The sequence below is a fragment of the Barbus barbus genome, assembly GCF_936440315.1.
Source record: "Barbus barbus genome assembly, chromosome: 3".
Lineage (NCBI taxonomy): Eukaryota > Metazoa > Chordata > Actinopteri > Cypriniformes > Cyprinidae > Barbus > Barbus barbus.
Window position 1 is genome coordinate 23,115,824 of NC_136731.1, and position 16,265 is coordinate 23,132,088.

The 16,265-nt window shown below is 37.9% G+C and overlaps 1 protein-coding gene across 2 annotated transcripts; it reads left to right on the plus strand.

The window, feature by feature from the left end:
• Positions 1–132: 132 nt before the first annotated feature.
• On the plus strand, positions 133–11,727 carry LOC306847329 (phenylalanine--tRNA ligase alpha subunit; the record flags this gene model as incomplete). 2 transcript variants are annotated; one of them, XM_079381222.1, is made up of 13 exons in its annotated part: positions 133–326; positions 3,131–3,268; positions 3,744–3,842; positions 3,939–4,057; positions 4,319–4,411; positions 4,676–4,804; positions 5,691–5,806; positions 5,905–5,989; positions 6,448–6,547; positions 6,629–6,797; positions 7,605–7,682; positions 10,378–10,492; positions 10,582–11,727. In XM_079381222.1, the coding sequence occupies 13 exons, from the start codon at positions 138–140 to the stop codon at positions 10,685–10,687; spliced, it is 1,536 nt and encodes a 511-aa protein (XP_079237348.1). In that variant the 3' UTR covers positions 10,688–11,727. The 2 variants fall into 2 exon arrangements, with proteins under 2 accessions (XP_079237348.1, XP_079237347.1); XM_079381221.1 differs by having other exon boundaries at positions 138–326; positions 6,448–6,797.
• Positions 11,728–16,265: the final 4,538 nt, after the last annotated feature.

Sequence of the window (16,265 nt, forward strand, 5' to 3'; positions counted from 1 at the left end):
TTTGTAATAAGACCCTCAGGTAACGACAGCAACACAATGTTTCAAAGTTTAATAATACATACAGAGCCGCTCGTCGTGGTTTACGGTAAAATAATGTGCTGCGCTTTTGTTACGGAGCTTACAGCTGACGTGACGTCATGTCCGTTTCCCGATCCGAGCGCAAGGCGAGCGACTCCAGCATGGCTGACACCGGGCTTTTGGAAGCACTCTTACGGCTGCTGGAGAAGGTAGACGGTGGCATCGACAGCCAGGATGTGGCGGCGGATCTCGGGGTGGATCATCAGCTGATCGTCGGCGCGGTGAAGAGCCTGCAGGCGCTGGGAGAGGTGAGCCCGCTCTGACTGATGCAACAGCGGCGCAAACCAACCAGACCCATCCGATCCCCATGAGCTGTGTGTTCATTGAAATCATGGCGATCAGCGCACTACAAAGAAATCATCTTACACACTGCCATACTTGACAAAATAACTGTTAATATAAGCGAAACATAGCTATGATGTCTGTTTTTCTATCTGTCTGTCTATCAATTCAATTCAATTTCAATTCAATATTGCTTTATTGGCATGACTGTAAAAAATACAATATTGCCAAAGCTTGAAATATATATAGATAAATATAATAACAATGAAAATATCAAAATAATAGAATAAAAACATTATAACAATATAAACTTAAATAAACAGTGTAACAAATAAGAACTTGTGTGAACATAAGAACCACAGTGTTTAACATATAAACACACACAGGCTGAGGGTAACTGGTGGACATTAGGGAGACACACTGAGGTCAGACTTCACACACGTTCACCTGCTGTCTCTCAGGCTGCGGCACATCCACACGTATCTCACAGCCAGTGTTGCTGTCTGTCCCTCTCCTAGTATTATCTTTATTTGTTCCTCTTCAGTCATGGCTGTAAAGTTCTTTATGATGTTTGTGAATTTGTTGATATATATGTCTCTGATTGATTTAAATTGGTAACAGTGAAGTAGGAAGTGTGTCTCTGTCTCGATCTCTCCTGTCTCACAGTGAACACACTCTTTGCTCTCTGGGTAACCAGCTCTTTCTGTGTCTGCCGGTCTGCTCACTGAGCCTGTACTTGGTCAGGATCTGTCTCTGCTTTGTGTCTTTGACACTGGAGATATTCTTCTAATTCATAATTTAATTTTATAGTTCAAAAGAGTTGCAATTTACTTTGTGTTTTGGTTTCTTGATCCCAAAGTTCCAGATATATATTTTTAGATTGTTTGATAATTTGATTTATTTTTATGTTTTGGTCTATCTATATCTCTGTGTCTATCTGTCTAACTATCTGTCTGCCTATTTGTCTGTCTGTCTATTTGTTTGTCTATCTATCTATCTATCTATCTATCTATCTATCTATCTATCTATCTATCTATCTATCTATCTGTCTGTCTGTCTGTCTGACTATCTGTCTGCCTATTTGTCTGCCTATTTGTCTGTCTGTCTATTTGTTTGTCTATCTATCTATCTATCTATCTATCTATCTGTCTGTCTGTCTGTCTGTCTGTCTGTCTGTCTGTCTGTCTGTCTGTCTATTTGTCTATCTATATGTCTGTCTGTCTATCTGTCTGTCTGTCTGTCTGACTGTCTGCCTGTGTGTCTGTCTATCTATCTATCTGTCTGCCTATTTGTCTGTCTGTCTGTTTATCTGTCTATCTGTCTGCCTATTTGTCTGTGTGTCTGTCTGTCTGTCTGTCTATCTATCTGTCTGTCTGTCTATCTGTCTGTCTGTCTGTCTGACTGTCTGCCTGTGTGTCTGTCTATCTATCTATCTGTCTGCCTATTTGTCTGTCTGTCTGTTTATCTGTCTATCTGTCTGCCTATTTGTCTGTGTGTCTGTCTGTCTGTCTGTCTATCTATCTGTCTGTCTATCTATCTGTCTGTCTGTCTATCTGTCTGCCTGCCTATTTGACTGTCTGTCTGTCTGTCTGTATGCCTATTTGTCTGTCTATATGTCTGACTGTTTGTCTGTCTGTCTATCTGTCTGTCTATTTATCTGTCTGTCTGTCTGTCTGTCTGTCTGTCTGTCTGTCTGTCTGTCTGTCTGTCTGTCTGTCTATCTATCTATCTATCTATCTATCTATCTATCTATCTATCTATCTATCTATCTATCTATCTATCTATCTATCTATCTATCTATCTATCTATCTATCTATCTGCCTATTTGTCTGTCTGTCTATCTATCTAACTGTCTGTTTGTCTGCCTATTTGTCTGTCTGTCTGTCTGTCTATCTATCTGTCTGTCTGTCTGTCTGTCTATCTATCTGTCTGTCTGTCTGTCTAACTATCTGTCTGCCTATTTGTCTGTCTGTCTGTCTGTCTGTCTGTCTGTCTGTCTGTCTCTCTGCCTATTTGTCTGTCTATCTATCTAAGTCGTGACGTATTGTCAAGTATGGTGACCCATACTCGAAATTGGTGCTCTGCGTTTAACCCATCCAAGTGCACACACACAGCAGTGAGTAGTGAACAAATGCACACACACACACCGTGAACACACACCCGGAGCAGTGGGCAGCCATGTTGGGGGTTCTCTCTAACCATTAGGCCACGACTTCCCCATCTGTCTGTCTGTCTGTGTGTCTGTCTGTCTGTCTATCTATCTATCTATCTATCTATCTGTCTGTCTATCTGTCTGCCTGCCTATTTGTCTGTCTGTCTATCTATCTATCTGTCTGTCTATCTATCTGTCTGTTTGTCTGTCTGTCTATCTGTCTATCTATCTATCTGTCTGTCTAACTATCTGTCTGCCTATTTGTCTCTATCTATCTATCTATCTATCTATCTGTCTGTCTGTCTGTCTGTCTGTCTGTCTGTCTGTCTGTCTGTCTGTCTGTCTGTCTGTCTGTCTGTCTGTCTCTCTGTCTGTCTCTCTGTGTGTCTGTCTATCTGCCTGCCTGCCTGCCTGTCTATCTGTCTGCCTGCCTGCCTGTTGCATCCCTTTTAAAAGGCCTGTATTTTGTAGAATATTATTGTACATTGGCAAGAACATTCTTGATTTTCTTGACCCTTGTTAGTTTCTCTGAGGTTATGAGTATCTGTATATATACTGCTTTGTAATAGAAACATGTAATTGTTTCTCTTTCTCAACCTGTATAAATGCTGTTCTCAGGTGATCTCGGTGGAGCAGAAGTCCTCCAAACGCTGGGAGCTGACAGGAGAGGGCTGTGAGATCGCGGAGCAGGGCAGTCATGAAGCCCGAGTGTTCAATGCCATCCCGGACGAGGGTCTGCCGCAGAATCAACTCATGGTGAGAGATGAAAGTCACCTATATTCTATACTACAAGAGAAAACAAGTATTTTTATTTATTATCCAATTAACAAAAGCAAAAAAAGACCTCTAACGTTAGCTTGCTCTATTCTGTTTTCTTTTTTATTTATTATATAATTAAAAAAAAAAAACCTTGCTGTGTACTGTGTTAAGCTAACTGAGACGTGTTATAGCACTTCCATATTATTGCTCTTTTGTTGATTTTTATTGCTTCCATTGTCCTCATTTGTAAGTCACTTTGGATAAAAGCGTCTGCTAAATGACTAAATGTAAATGTATTTTGACTATAATGAGTGCTTCTAGGATGAATCTCATGAAAACAAAGTATTTTCTACCAAGATTATTTAAACTTTCTCATATTTAAACATTCTCAGTAGTTTACAATGCAAAAAGCTGTTTTTTTACTATGTGGAAAAATAATATTGATATCTCATGTACCTTCTGATTCTTTTAGAAAATGCAGAGCGGGAAGGTTGGTTTCAGCAAAGCCATGTCCAACAAATGGATCCGTCTGGATAAAGGTCATGAGGGAGGACCAAGAGTCTTCAAAACCGTGAGTTACATGCTGCACACATGATGGATTAAGCCTGAATCTCCCAGTGAATGTGTTTGTTATTAATGTAGTTAATGTAATGTGTGTGTGTTTCAGGTGGAAACTATTGAGGATACAGTAAGGGACAAACTGCAGCTGGTGCAGAAGGGACTGTCGGCAAAACTAGAGGACAAAGAGAAGAATGAACTCAAGAAACGTAAACTACTATCGGAAGTGTAAGAGAGAATGTTGAGTTTTTTTGCTTTAACTTGAAGTTGTACATTTTAATTTATTCAGTTTGTTTAGTCTGCAAATGGTGCATTTTGGTGTTATTCAGATGATTCTTTCAGATGATTATATCGCTACATGAGCAGTAGGAGGCGCTATGTCTCAATAACAATCTCATCCCAGTTACCCATTTTTTTTTATTTTTTTTTTCAATGGGAAAACTATATAATATATTGCTTATTTGTTTATGTATGAATGTTTAATTTCAGGACGGTTAAGTCATACTGGATCACTAAAGGCAGCAGCTTCAGTACCACCATCACCAAACAAGAGACAGAACTCACTCCAGAGATGATCGCCAGGTGAGACTAATCAATTTTTCAAAAGAAAAAGGCTGTAAAAATTGTAAAGAGGACCAAAATGTATTACACATTGTCATGTTGCAAAGATACAGTTCTGAAACAAGACTTTCCTACAACTTTTGACTTGGCTAATTTATTAACAACTAAAAAGCCGCACATTTTCAGTTCCTTGTATTTGTAAGTTGCATGACTTGTGTTTTCAGTTGGGTTGAATGAAACGCTTCAAGTCTTTGGCTTTTAATATTTGTAACTTGTTTCTCTCAGTGGAAGCTGGAAGGAGAAGAAGTTCAAGCCGTATAATTTTGAGGCGATGGGTGTCGCTCCAGACTGCGGGCACCTGCACCCGCTCATGAAGGTCCGGACACAGTTCAGGCAGATCTTCCTAGAGATGGGGTCAGTCCTTTACCTTTGCATAACACTCTTCTGCCTCAGCTGATAAACCACCAGTTATTAGATTGATTGTCTGGACATATTATTTTGGACGAAAGGATTTCACATATGCTTGATCAGTGTTTTTGTGGAGCACGAAAAATGTGAATGAAAAAGGAAGCATGCCTTTAACCTAAATCTTTTGTTGATAATTATAATTAGACAATATTGAATATATAATAATAATATATTAATATTGAATATCTGAAATGGCATTTAAATGTATTTTCACAGACTGCTCCGAGGTGGCTTGAATGCTGTGATGCCTGTGAGATTTGTTTGTTTTAATGAATAAATTAATTTTTAAATAAATAAAAATTAATTTTTAATTAAATGTTATTTTTAATAAATATTTTATTTTTCTATTTATAAATTTTTTTAAATGGAAAGGTAATTTAAATGAATCTAAAACATCCAGTAGGTGGCGGCAAGTCACTGTCAATCATTTGAGTCACTCCTTCAAATCATTTGTTCAAATGGATTAATTCAGCTATTGAATTATTCATTAAAGTTATTCATTCAAAACTCATTCATTCAGTAATGAAGCACCGCCTTGTGTTGCTCAAAGATGCAAAACAGGTCTGCTGTGGTTTCTTTTGAAACTTTTCATTGATAAAATAAACCAGAAACCATATTGTGTCTAAAATCTAATATTGTTTTAATATTTTATAAAAATCAATATGACAGTTGCAATCATACTGATTTGAAGTATGTGTGAGTACCATAGTTATTATTAGTAATATCATTAGTAATTATGCCTTCATACAAAACATTTACTCCATAACAATGTTTTAATCTTAGAACCTTACTTTTCAAGCTTATTCCTAAGTATTAGGTCTCTCATTCACAGATTCACAGAAATGCCCACCAATAACTTCATCGAGAGCTCCTTCTGGAACTTTGATTCTCTGTTCCAGCCCCAGCAGCACCCAGCTAGAGACCAGCACGACACCTTCTTCATCTCGGGTGAGAAATATCCACCTCTGTGCTTTCACTGACCTGACCTTTCACTTCCACTTACTTTCAAAGAATATTTTTCAAATAATATTTTGTGTATTTCACAGACCCAGCCCTTGCTCATGAGTTTCCTCAGGACTATTTGAAGAGAGTGAAGCAGGTTCATTCTGAAGGAGGTTACGGATCACAGGGGTAAGATGATACAAATTATAGTTTATGTATACTTTTTTTTTTTTTTTTTTAGCAAGGTTGCATTAAAATGGTCAAAAATAACAGTAAAGATAATTGTTAAAAATATTTCTATCTCAAATAAATGCTGCTCTTTTGAACTCTCTATTCATCAGAAATCTGGAAAAAAAAGTAAATCTGTAACAGTTTCCACAAAAACATTAAGCAGCGCAAGTGTTTTCAACACTGATAATAATAATAAATGTTTCCTTGAGCAGCAAATCATCATATCAGAATGATTTCTGAAGGATCATGTGACACTGAAGACTGAAGTAATGATGCTGGAAATTCAGCGCTGCGTCACAGGAATTGATTACATTTAAAAAAAAAAAAACGAAAAAAATCAACCTCAAACTTTTGAACAGTACTTTGTAGTATATTTGTAGATCAATGTCATTTTAACATCTCAAATCAATTTTAAGATACAAATATGACTGGAAGATTGAAGAAGCTCAGAAGAACCTCCTGCGAACGCACACCACGGCGGTCAGTGCTCGCATGCTGTATAAACTCGCACAGCAGGTGAACACACTCACAGGCTCACTGCTAAGTTCACCGCTCTTTAGTTCAGATCTCGCTCATCTCTGTGGTGTAATCTTTCAGGAGAAGTTCACACCGGTGAAGTACTTTTCCATTGATAGAGTTTTCCGTAATGAAACTCTGGACGCAACTCACCTGGCGGAGTTTCACCAGATCGAGGGAGTGGTGGCCGACTATGGCCTTACGCTGGGAAACCTCATGGGCATCCTGCACCAGTTCTTTACCAAACTAGGTACTACACTCCTTTCTTTTTAGTAATAAGATACATGAGTGTGTGAGAGATTCTACTTTTTTTTTTTTTTTTAAATCATCATTATTTGTATAATTATCCATTTGCAGTGAAGGAAGAATTCTGAATGTTCATTAAATTATTAAGTGTCCCTATTATGGGTAATGAAAGGTTCATATTTTCCCCCACAACTGGTTGACATGCATGCAAGGTCAAAAAACAAATTCATTGTTTTATAATGTGCATTTATTTTTACCTCAGTTGCTCAACGACTCCCAAACGATTCGCTCAAGGATTAATTTTTCCAGACTCCTCCTTTGCATGACTCTAATCTGCTGTGATTGGTCTCATTTTAATTTCATCATGCCTGTAATGCCTGATAAAGCAGCATTAGTGAGCACAGTGCTGCTTTGTGTACAGCGTTACCGGGGAAACTGCTCCAAAAGAGGCATCTAGTGGCAGAGAATGAATTTGCATTTTTTTTCAGACCAATGCAAAAAGACCAACAAGTGGGCGGGCAATATGCTAATGTTTCATGTTGATGTCAACATGAAACGGCTTGGGATTCGTTTTAAAAACGACTCGTTTCAATGATTCATAGTCGACTCTTTCTTTTGAGAGACAATAACTTTATACACAGTGCACTTTCAGATTTAAAACTTTGCAGGATGTTTTCATTCAATTAGAGCTGTTACACACTGCATGAAAGGTCATTTTTAGGGACACTTTAATAAACATGGTTAATTGCTCGCTGTCTGACTTTTAGACATCCCAAAGTTCATTGATCCTGATTTTGAAATTTTCTTTCAGGAATCACAAAATTGCGCTTCAAGCCTGCGTACAACCCCTACACCGAGCCAAGTATGGAGGTGTTCAGCTATCATGAAGGTAAAACTCTCCATACGAAGTCATACGCGTGTAGTGTTCTACGTTTATATATTGCTGAAGGTAAAAACTAGTGCTGTCAAAATATTAATAGCATCCAAAATAAAATTTTTGTTTGCATAACATAATGTGCGTACTGTGTATATTTATTATGTACAGTCCCCTCCATAAGTATTGGAACAGTAAAGACAAAATTGCTCTGTTGGCTGTGGAGTCAAGACATTTAGAAATATGATTAAAAGATGAATATGAGACAAAACTACAGAATGTCACATTTTATTATTAGCCGTTTCAACACATACATGTTTTACCAAATAAAAAGAACAGTACTTTTAGAGTTCATCCCACTCATTGATGTGAGCATAAGTATTGGGACAGTTGAATATAAGGCAGATATAAAAGATTAAAAGCTATTATTTATTGGAGATCCCTTGCACACAATCACAGCAGTGAGTCTGTGACCCATAGACATCACCAGACTCTTGGTCTCATCCTTTGAAATACTTTTCCCAGCCTTTAATGAAGCCAATTCCAATTGTTGCTTGTTTTGGGGAGTTTCTGCCTTTACTCTCCTCTTCAGCTGGTGAAATTCATGTTCAATCAGATTTAAATCTGGAGATTGACTTGGGCAATCTAAGACTTTCCATTTCTTTGCCCTTATAAATGCCTTGACTGAACTGGCAGGGTGTTTTGGGTCATTGTCCTGATGCAATATGAAGCACTTCCCAACGAATCTGGTGGCATTTTCTTGAATATTGGTAGGCAAGATGGTTTTGTACCCTTCCACATTCATTCTGCTACAGTCATCATACATTAAGTCATCAGTAAAGTTGAGAGGGCCTGTTCCAGAGACAGCCATACATGTGTTGAATCACCCAATAATAAAATGTGACATTCTGTAGTTTTGTCTCATATTCATCTTTTAATCATATTTCTAAATGTCTTAACTCCACAGCCAACAGAGCAATTTTGTCTTTACTGTTCCAATACTTATGGAGGGCACTGTCTATATATATGTATATATATATATATATATATATATGTGTGTGTGTGTGTGTGTATATATGTGTATATATGTGTATATATATATATATATACACATACACATACACTAGTGCTGTCAATCGATTAAAAAATTTAATCGCGTTAATTAATCCTGGACTGTGATTAATCGCATATTTAAAATACTAGGATTTACCTGTAAATGCGTTGAAATAAAGGAATACATGACAAACTAGTTTAAGGAAACATAACCTCTCACATCTCCGCTTGGTAGGAGACATAATCCTTATTATTCTTTTGTTTTTATTCAGCCGTTATCAGCCTTTATACTGGCAATAAAAGGTTTACCAAGCTTCAATCCCAGTACACATTTACCCAACTATTATCAAAAGTATTTCTAAATAAATACAACTAAACATTTTCTTGCGACCTTACATGAAGTATTATGATAAAATGCATTATGAAGAAGAATTGGACCTGTTCTGCAGGTGCATTAGAGCTAACATTAGCATCATGCTACATAAGACAATTTATGAGATTAATAGTACACTTTTACTCAGAACTCACTTTAAACCACCTTCGAGTGTTTGTAATAAAGTCCTTGTGCGATCACATGTGTACACATACACACTTTGGTGGGCCGTGGTACATATAAAAGTAGCCCAAAAAACTGCAACCCACGGCTCTAATTTTTCCCGCAACTGTATTTTTAAAATAGCCCAATTTTGCGGGGAAACCGTGACCCTGGCAACACTGGTTCGCTCTACCCTTATCACATATGAGTATACATCGCTCTCTCTCTCTCTCTCTCTCTCTCTCTCTCTCTCTCTCTCTCGTACACACTCGCTCTCTCTCTCCGCGTTCACTTCACTTTTGTCTAGCCCGGCGCCTTAATCACACAATCCCTGCGTCCCAATGTGCATACTATACACCCTATCTGCCCTGAATAGTATTGAATATTACTAATATCACATAGTATTTAGGATGGATAGTGTGCACATTGGGACGCAGGCAATGATGACCTTCTGCGCTGCGATGACAGCAAGAAGTTGGGGTCAAACCTTATCAAACGATTAATTTGCGTTAAAAAAATATTAACGCGTTAAAATTTTGATTAATCACATGCGTTAACACGTTAACGTTGACAGCCCTAATATATAACAATAAATATACACAGTACACATACACATATTATGTAAACAAAAACTTTTATCGTGAATGCAATTAATCGCAATTAATCATTTGACTGCACTAAAACATGAAGTCTTTTACAGCCTGCTCTTTTCTGAGTATAGAATAACTAATAACAGACAAATTATTAAAAAAGAGGTGGTAATGTTCAATGTATATTGGTGTGCTCCTCCTTGGAAGCTCCCATTTATGAGTTTGGAAGTCGTAATTTGTTACGACCTCAGATGTGTTCAAGTCAATTTGTAGGATGAGTAAGATGGCTATATACCATTCTACAAATAATTAAGCAAGATCTTTAAACTCAACTTCTACAAAATAATGAATAAAGAATATGCATTAGGTGTTTTTGCTTTTTTTTACAATCTTTTTGTCAGCACTTGAATGCATCAATACTTTCCATACAAAGGCTACTGAAAAAGCTTTTCTGTGCACTCTCTAGAATTAAAGCTAACTCTCTGAACCAGTTTAGCATCATAAATCATCCATCTCACTCAATCTCTCTCAGGTCTGAAGAAGTGGGTGGAGGTGGGTAATTCTGGGGTCTTCAGGCCTGAAATGCTGCTGCCCATGGGTTTGCCCGAGGGGGTGTCAGTCATCGCCTGGGGTCTGTCCTTGGAAAGGTACATTGACTCGCACATATAAAATAGCATTGTTGCATACAAAATCTCAGAGTTGCTTGATTGTATCTCTCTTTTTCATCCATCTTCAGACCCACCATGATCAAGTATGGAATCAACAACATCCGAGAGCTCGTGGGCCACAAAGTGAACCTACAGATGGTGTACGACAGCCCGATATGTCGACTGGACTCTTAAATGACCATCATGCAGCTCAGCATATGGATTCATGTGTACTCTCAACTGCATTATTGTTTATTTAAGCCATAAAACACCCTTAACTACACTTTGCTGCTTGGCATTAGTTACGAGGGCCGTGTTGAACAGGCTGACGTCAAAGCAGAGGAAAAGAGTCACGTCTTTGCATGAGGAGCATGACATTGACCTTATTACAACATCACCACCTGATATAGAAATCCCTATTGGCCTCAACTCAAAGCACCAATTCTTTTTTTATGTAGGTTAATTCTTTGATTTCTGCTCCACACACGTTTCCATGGCTTTTCCATGACATTTTCCATGGCTTCATTATCATATTCCAGCACATTTATAAACATTTTGTAATAGTTACTTTAAAACAATTTTCTTTTTCAAAATGCTACATTTCACACAATTACCAAGACAATTTACAGGAGTAACATGTTAAGTTTAATGTGGAAATTTTAATTAGACTGAAATAGAATTTCTTAAAATGCACAACAATAATATATATACATTTTTAAAATTATTTTAGTTGTAATTTTTACAGCGTACGCTTCTCTTCATTGTGCATGTGTACTGTATTAAATGCGGTGCTTGAGAGGTCTGGATAAGAGTCTTGAGTCATTTGTGTAAATCCAGTGAAGAGGGCTAAGCTTTCTTCAGGCAGAATCTCCCTCTTGGTTAAATGGGAGAATCCGTTTGATCTCATGGTTTCTATGTTTGACCACAGGGTGCAATGTGCAGCTTCTTAACCAGCTTTTTTACTGCGACAAGTCATTTTTGAACCATGCTGAAGGCAAAAATGCATGAGATGTTTAATGTGTAGCTTTCAATGAGGAACAAGAGTCAATGAGATTTCACTGTCCTGTGGGTGGGGCTACACAATGCAATGCGACATGTGGTTCACAAACTTTTTGACTCAATGACCCCCCCCCCCATTATCCAGTGTAACAAAATGTTCAGAGATGCTGAAGAAGATACTTCTTCCAGGTAAAAAAACAAAACAAAAAATAAATAAAAAATTTTATTAACTATGTTAATATGTGGAATGAATTAACAATTAATTATTTTTTTTATTCCAAAACTTTGAAGAATGGTATTTTCTTTAGAAATACAAAAGTGTTTTTTTGTTTTTAAATGAACATATATCAAAATAATTTCATTTTACATTTTGACTATGTGTTTTTGGCATTCAAATGAAGTTAGATTATTTTAATATTTTAATTTGGATGTTCTCTATCTTTTCTAAGTAATATTTTCTGGCTGCATTGATCCTGTTTTCGCTGAAACTGACTTAAATTTTAAGCAGTATGTTTGTATCTCTAGGGGACACTTGTACGTTGTAGTCAAGTTCCATGAACAAACTAAATAAGATTAGGGGCACTAATTCCATTTCTTTCAGCAAAACTCATGGTTGGAAATGAGTTAAAGCTGCTTCCGTCATCTTTTCATGTCTCAGCATCTACAAAAGCTCAAATTTTAAGGTCAATTTCTTATGTTTTTGAAAGACGTCTCTCATGCTTGACAAGGCTGCATTTATTTGATCAAAAATACAGTAAAATTTGTATTGTTAAATATTATATAAAGCAACTTTAATATTTGCATGTGATCAAAGCTGAATTTTCAGCATCATTGCTCCAGTCTTCAGTGTCACATGATCCATCAGAAATCATTCTGATACACTGATTTGCTGCTCAAGAAACATTTCTTAATATTATCAATGTTAAAAACAGTTTTTAAATGAATTTGACAGTCAGATTTGATCAGGCTTTGTAATCTCTTCCTTTCCCAGCATCTTGTGTAAGATTGCATAAAATACATGTAGAAAGGATGTGAGTTGGATTTTCAGAATCTGAATCTGGGACAGAAGCATGTTTATGAGGTTTACACAGGACACATTTGCCATTGAAAAACAATTTAGATGATTTGAACACAATCCTGTTTTGAGAGGGCTGTCAGCAGCGTATGGTAAATCTTCTGGCCCACCGATTGCCCTTTGGGGGAGGAGAGGTCGAGGGAATCCTCTGTGACAGTGAAGGGTTACATCTTGTTTACTTGCTTAAATGTCCTAACATCTTAAGTGGCCGGGTCAAAGTAATCCCCTATCGTTTAGAGATGACCTGTCTGAGAACAGCCCTATGTTAGCCGCTGCTTCACTTATTACCTGTATGGATGTCTCAATTTAACATCAGAAATTCACTGTTATATGAAAGATGGTAGTATTTTCATTTATTTGCAGTATTTATGTGTTCACTCTTATTCATATACATACTATACACTTGTTTTATTGAACTTACTTTTCCAAGTACAACTTAAGGGTTAGCAGAGTTCTTTATTTACAGCATTTGTAACAATATGGACTGAAAATAACAAAAGTCAAAAAAACAAGTCAGCCCGCTTTAGCAAAATATTGCATTATAAGTAGGCCTAAATGGGGATGTTCACACAGCACACGTTCTTGTGTTCCACTACAGGTACTTTCAAAATGTGACAAAAAAATGGGATATTTGGTGAAAATATCCATATCATAGTGCAAGTTTGCTAAACCAAAGTCAAAATTTTTAACTAATTGGCTAGCAACATATTCCTCTACTGCAATTTAAGTCGCTTTGGATAAAAGTTTCTGTTAAATGCATACATTTAAAGCAGGGGTGTTAATTAAACACACCTGAACCAGCTCTATAAACCAGAAAATTCCAGGTAACTGTGTAGGAGCTGATTGTTTTAGGGTAAGTTCGCCTATTTTCAAGCAGCTTTGCATTATTATAATTTCAGTAATATAAGTAAATAAACAATGTGTATTATTTTTCTGTTATCTGCACCTTTATTGTCAGCAAAAGTCCTACAGATGATTTGTAAAAACCACAAATTATATTTTGCATTTTTGTAGTCTGTTTACATTTTCACACACAGCCCTTTTTCTCTAGTCATGTAGCATAGATTTAAAAAACCCAAAAAAAAAAACAATCGATTTACCATTTTAAAACATTTCTAAGTCAGAACAGGTTTATGTGCTGTTGAATAACATGCCCTGATGTGTCACAAAAAGTCCAGAAATATGTAATGATAAATAGTGTCAATTTTGACTTTAAAAGTTTTTCATTTTCAACATTGTTATAAGCTACTATTTTAAAAACAGGATGCTCATAACGTAAGGTTCAGAAAAAACAGCAAGATGTCATTGGCAATGCCAAAAATCAACATTTACAAATTGTTGAAACAATGCAAGAATGTGTCCTGTGTGAACAACCCCATGTGGTCTATGCAAATTAACAAAAATATTCAAAGATTTTAGTGCATTTTTACTATAGTGAATCCAAAGATTCAATGTGAGCTTGACATCTAGATCCAGGATTCAAATTCAGCTGAATCAAACATTATCAATCATCCAACAAGCTTCTCGACCCTGTCAAGGGCATTTGCTGAGTTTATGTTGCTTTGGGTCTCATCCAAATATCCCTTTTTATTCTTCACTCCACTCATCTCTGATTTCCAAGAGACTGGCTCCCGTAAAGAGACGCTCCTTTGAGACCATCCGACACCGAGGAGCAATTTTGGGTTTATTTGCGCTGGCATGGGAAGTCTAGACGTAATACCAAGTGAATATATAATGCAGAGTCATTCTGAGCTCAAGTTCTTTCAAATTAATCCTCCTTTTGGGAATGAGTTGAAATGATGTTCAACAGTGCTCATAACAGAGCTTCCGTAAATCGTCTTACACAACAGGAAAAAGTCATATGACTCAAGCAGTCCAACCTACAGTATGCATTTCCAAGTGACTTTTCAGAGTCCAAAAACTTCGGAAAAATAAAACAGAAGAGGCTTCCAATGAAGTTCTAGCAATGCCATGGTAATAGGTTTGATTCCCAGGGAATGTGAATGGTTAAACGTGTATATATGCACTAGAAGTCACTTTGGATAAAATCGTGTTGTCATGTTATCAGAATCAGAATCAGAATGAGCTTTATTGGCCAAGTATGTTTACACATACAAGGAATTTGTTGTAGTGACAGAAGCTCCACAGTGCAACAGAAAGACAGTAACAGGACAGGACACAGGTAATGAAACAAAATAACAAGAAATAGCCAATAACCAATGTACAAAGCAGCAAAAAAAATAAACACACAATATATAATATATAATATAGGCGACTATGTATGTACAGGTCAAGTATGTGCAAATTAGAAATGAGAAAAATAAAAATAAAATAAGTGAGTGTGGTGAATGGATAATGAATTAGTTGTGTGTTCCACGTTTATTTATTGATTGTTCATGAGATGTATTGACTGAGGGAAGAAACTGTTTCTGTGTCTGGTCGTTCTGGTGCTCAGAGCTCTGTAGCGTCGACCAGACGGTAACAGTTCAAAGAGGGAGTGTGCTGGGTGTGAGGGGTCCAGAGTGATTTTGCCAGCCCTTTTGCTCACTCTGGATAAGTACAGTTCTTGGAGAGTGGGGAGGGTTGTACCAATGATTCGCTCAGCAGTCCGGACTACCCTCCGTAGTCTTCTGAGGTCAGATTTGGTAGCTGAGCTGAACCAGACAGTTATTGATGTGCAGAGGATGGATTCAGTGATGGCGGAGTAGAACTGTTTCAGTAAGTCCTGTGGCAGGTTGAACTTCCTCAGCTGGCGAAGGAAGTACAGCCTCTGCTGGGCCTTCCTGACAATGGAGTCAATGTGAATATCCCACTTCAGGTCCTGAGAGATGGTGGTGCCCAGGAATCTGAATGACTCCACTGCAGTCACAGTGCTGTTCATGATGGTGAGTGGGGGGAGAGCAGGGGGGTTACTCCTGAAGTCCACGATCATCTCCACAGTTTTGAGCGTGTTAAGCTCCAGGTTGTTGAGACTGCACCAGACAGCCAGCTCCTTAACCTCCTGTCTGTAAGCAGACTTGTCACCGTCCTGGATGAGGCCGATCAGTGTGGTGTTGTCTGCAAACTTCAGGAGCTTGACAGAGGGGTCTTTAGAGGTGCAGTCGTTGGTGTAGAGGGAGAAGAGCAGTGGGGAGAGTACGCAGCCCTGAGGAGCTCCAGTGCTGATGGTACGAGTGCTGGATGTGAATTTACCAAGCTTTACTAACTGCTGTCTGTCTGTCAGGAAGCTGTTGATCCACTGACAGACGGAGGTGGGGACAGAGAGCTGAGTTAGTTTATTCAGAAGGGTGTCTGTGATGATGGTGTTAAAAGCGGAGCTGAAATCCACAAACAGGATCCTCACATAAGTCCCTGGTCTGTCCAGATGCTGCAGGATGAAGTGCAGTCCCATGTTGACTGCATCATCCACAGACCTGTTTGCTCTGTAGGCAAACTGCAGGGGGTCCAGTAAGGGTCTTTCAAATGATTTCATGGCTACAGACGTTAGGGCCACAGGTCTGTAGTCATTGAGTCCAGTAATTTTGGGTTTCTTTGGGACGGGGATGATGGTGGATCGTTTGAAGCATGAGGGGACTTCACACAGCTCCAGTGATCTACTGAAGATCTGTGTGAAGATGCGGGCCAGCTGCTCAGCACAGATTTTTAGGCAGGCTGGTGACACACCATCTGGACCAGGTGCTTTCCTTCTTATCAGATTCA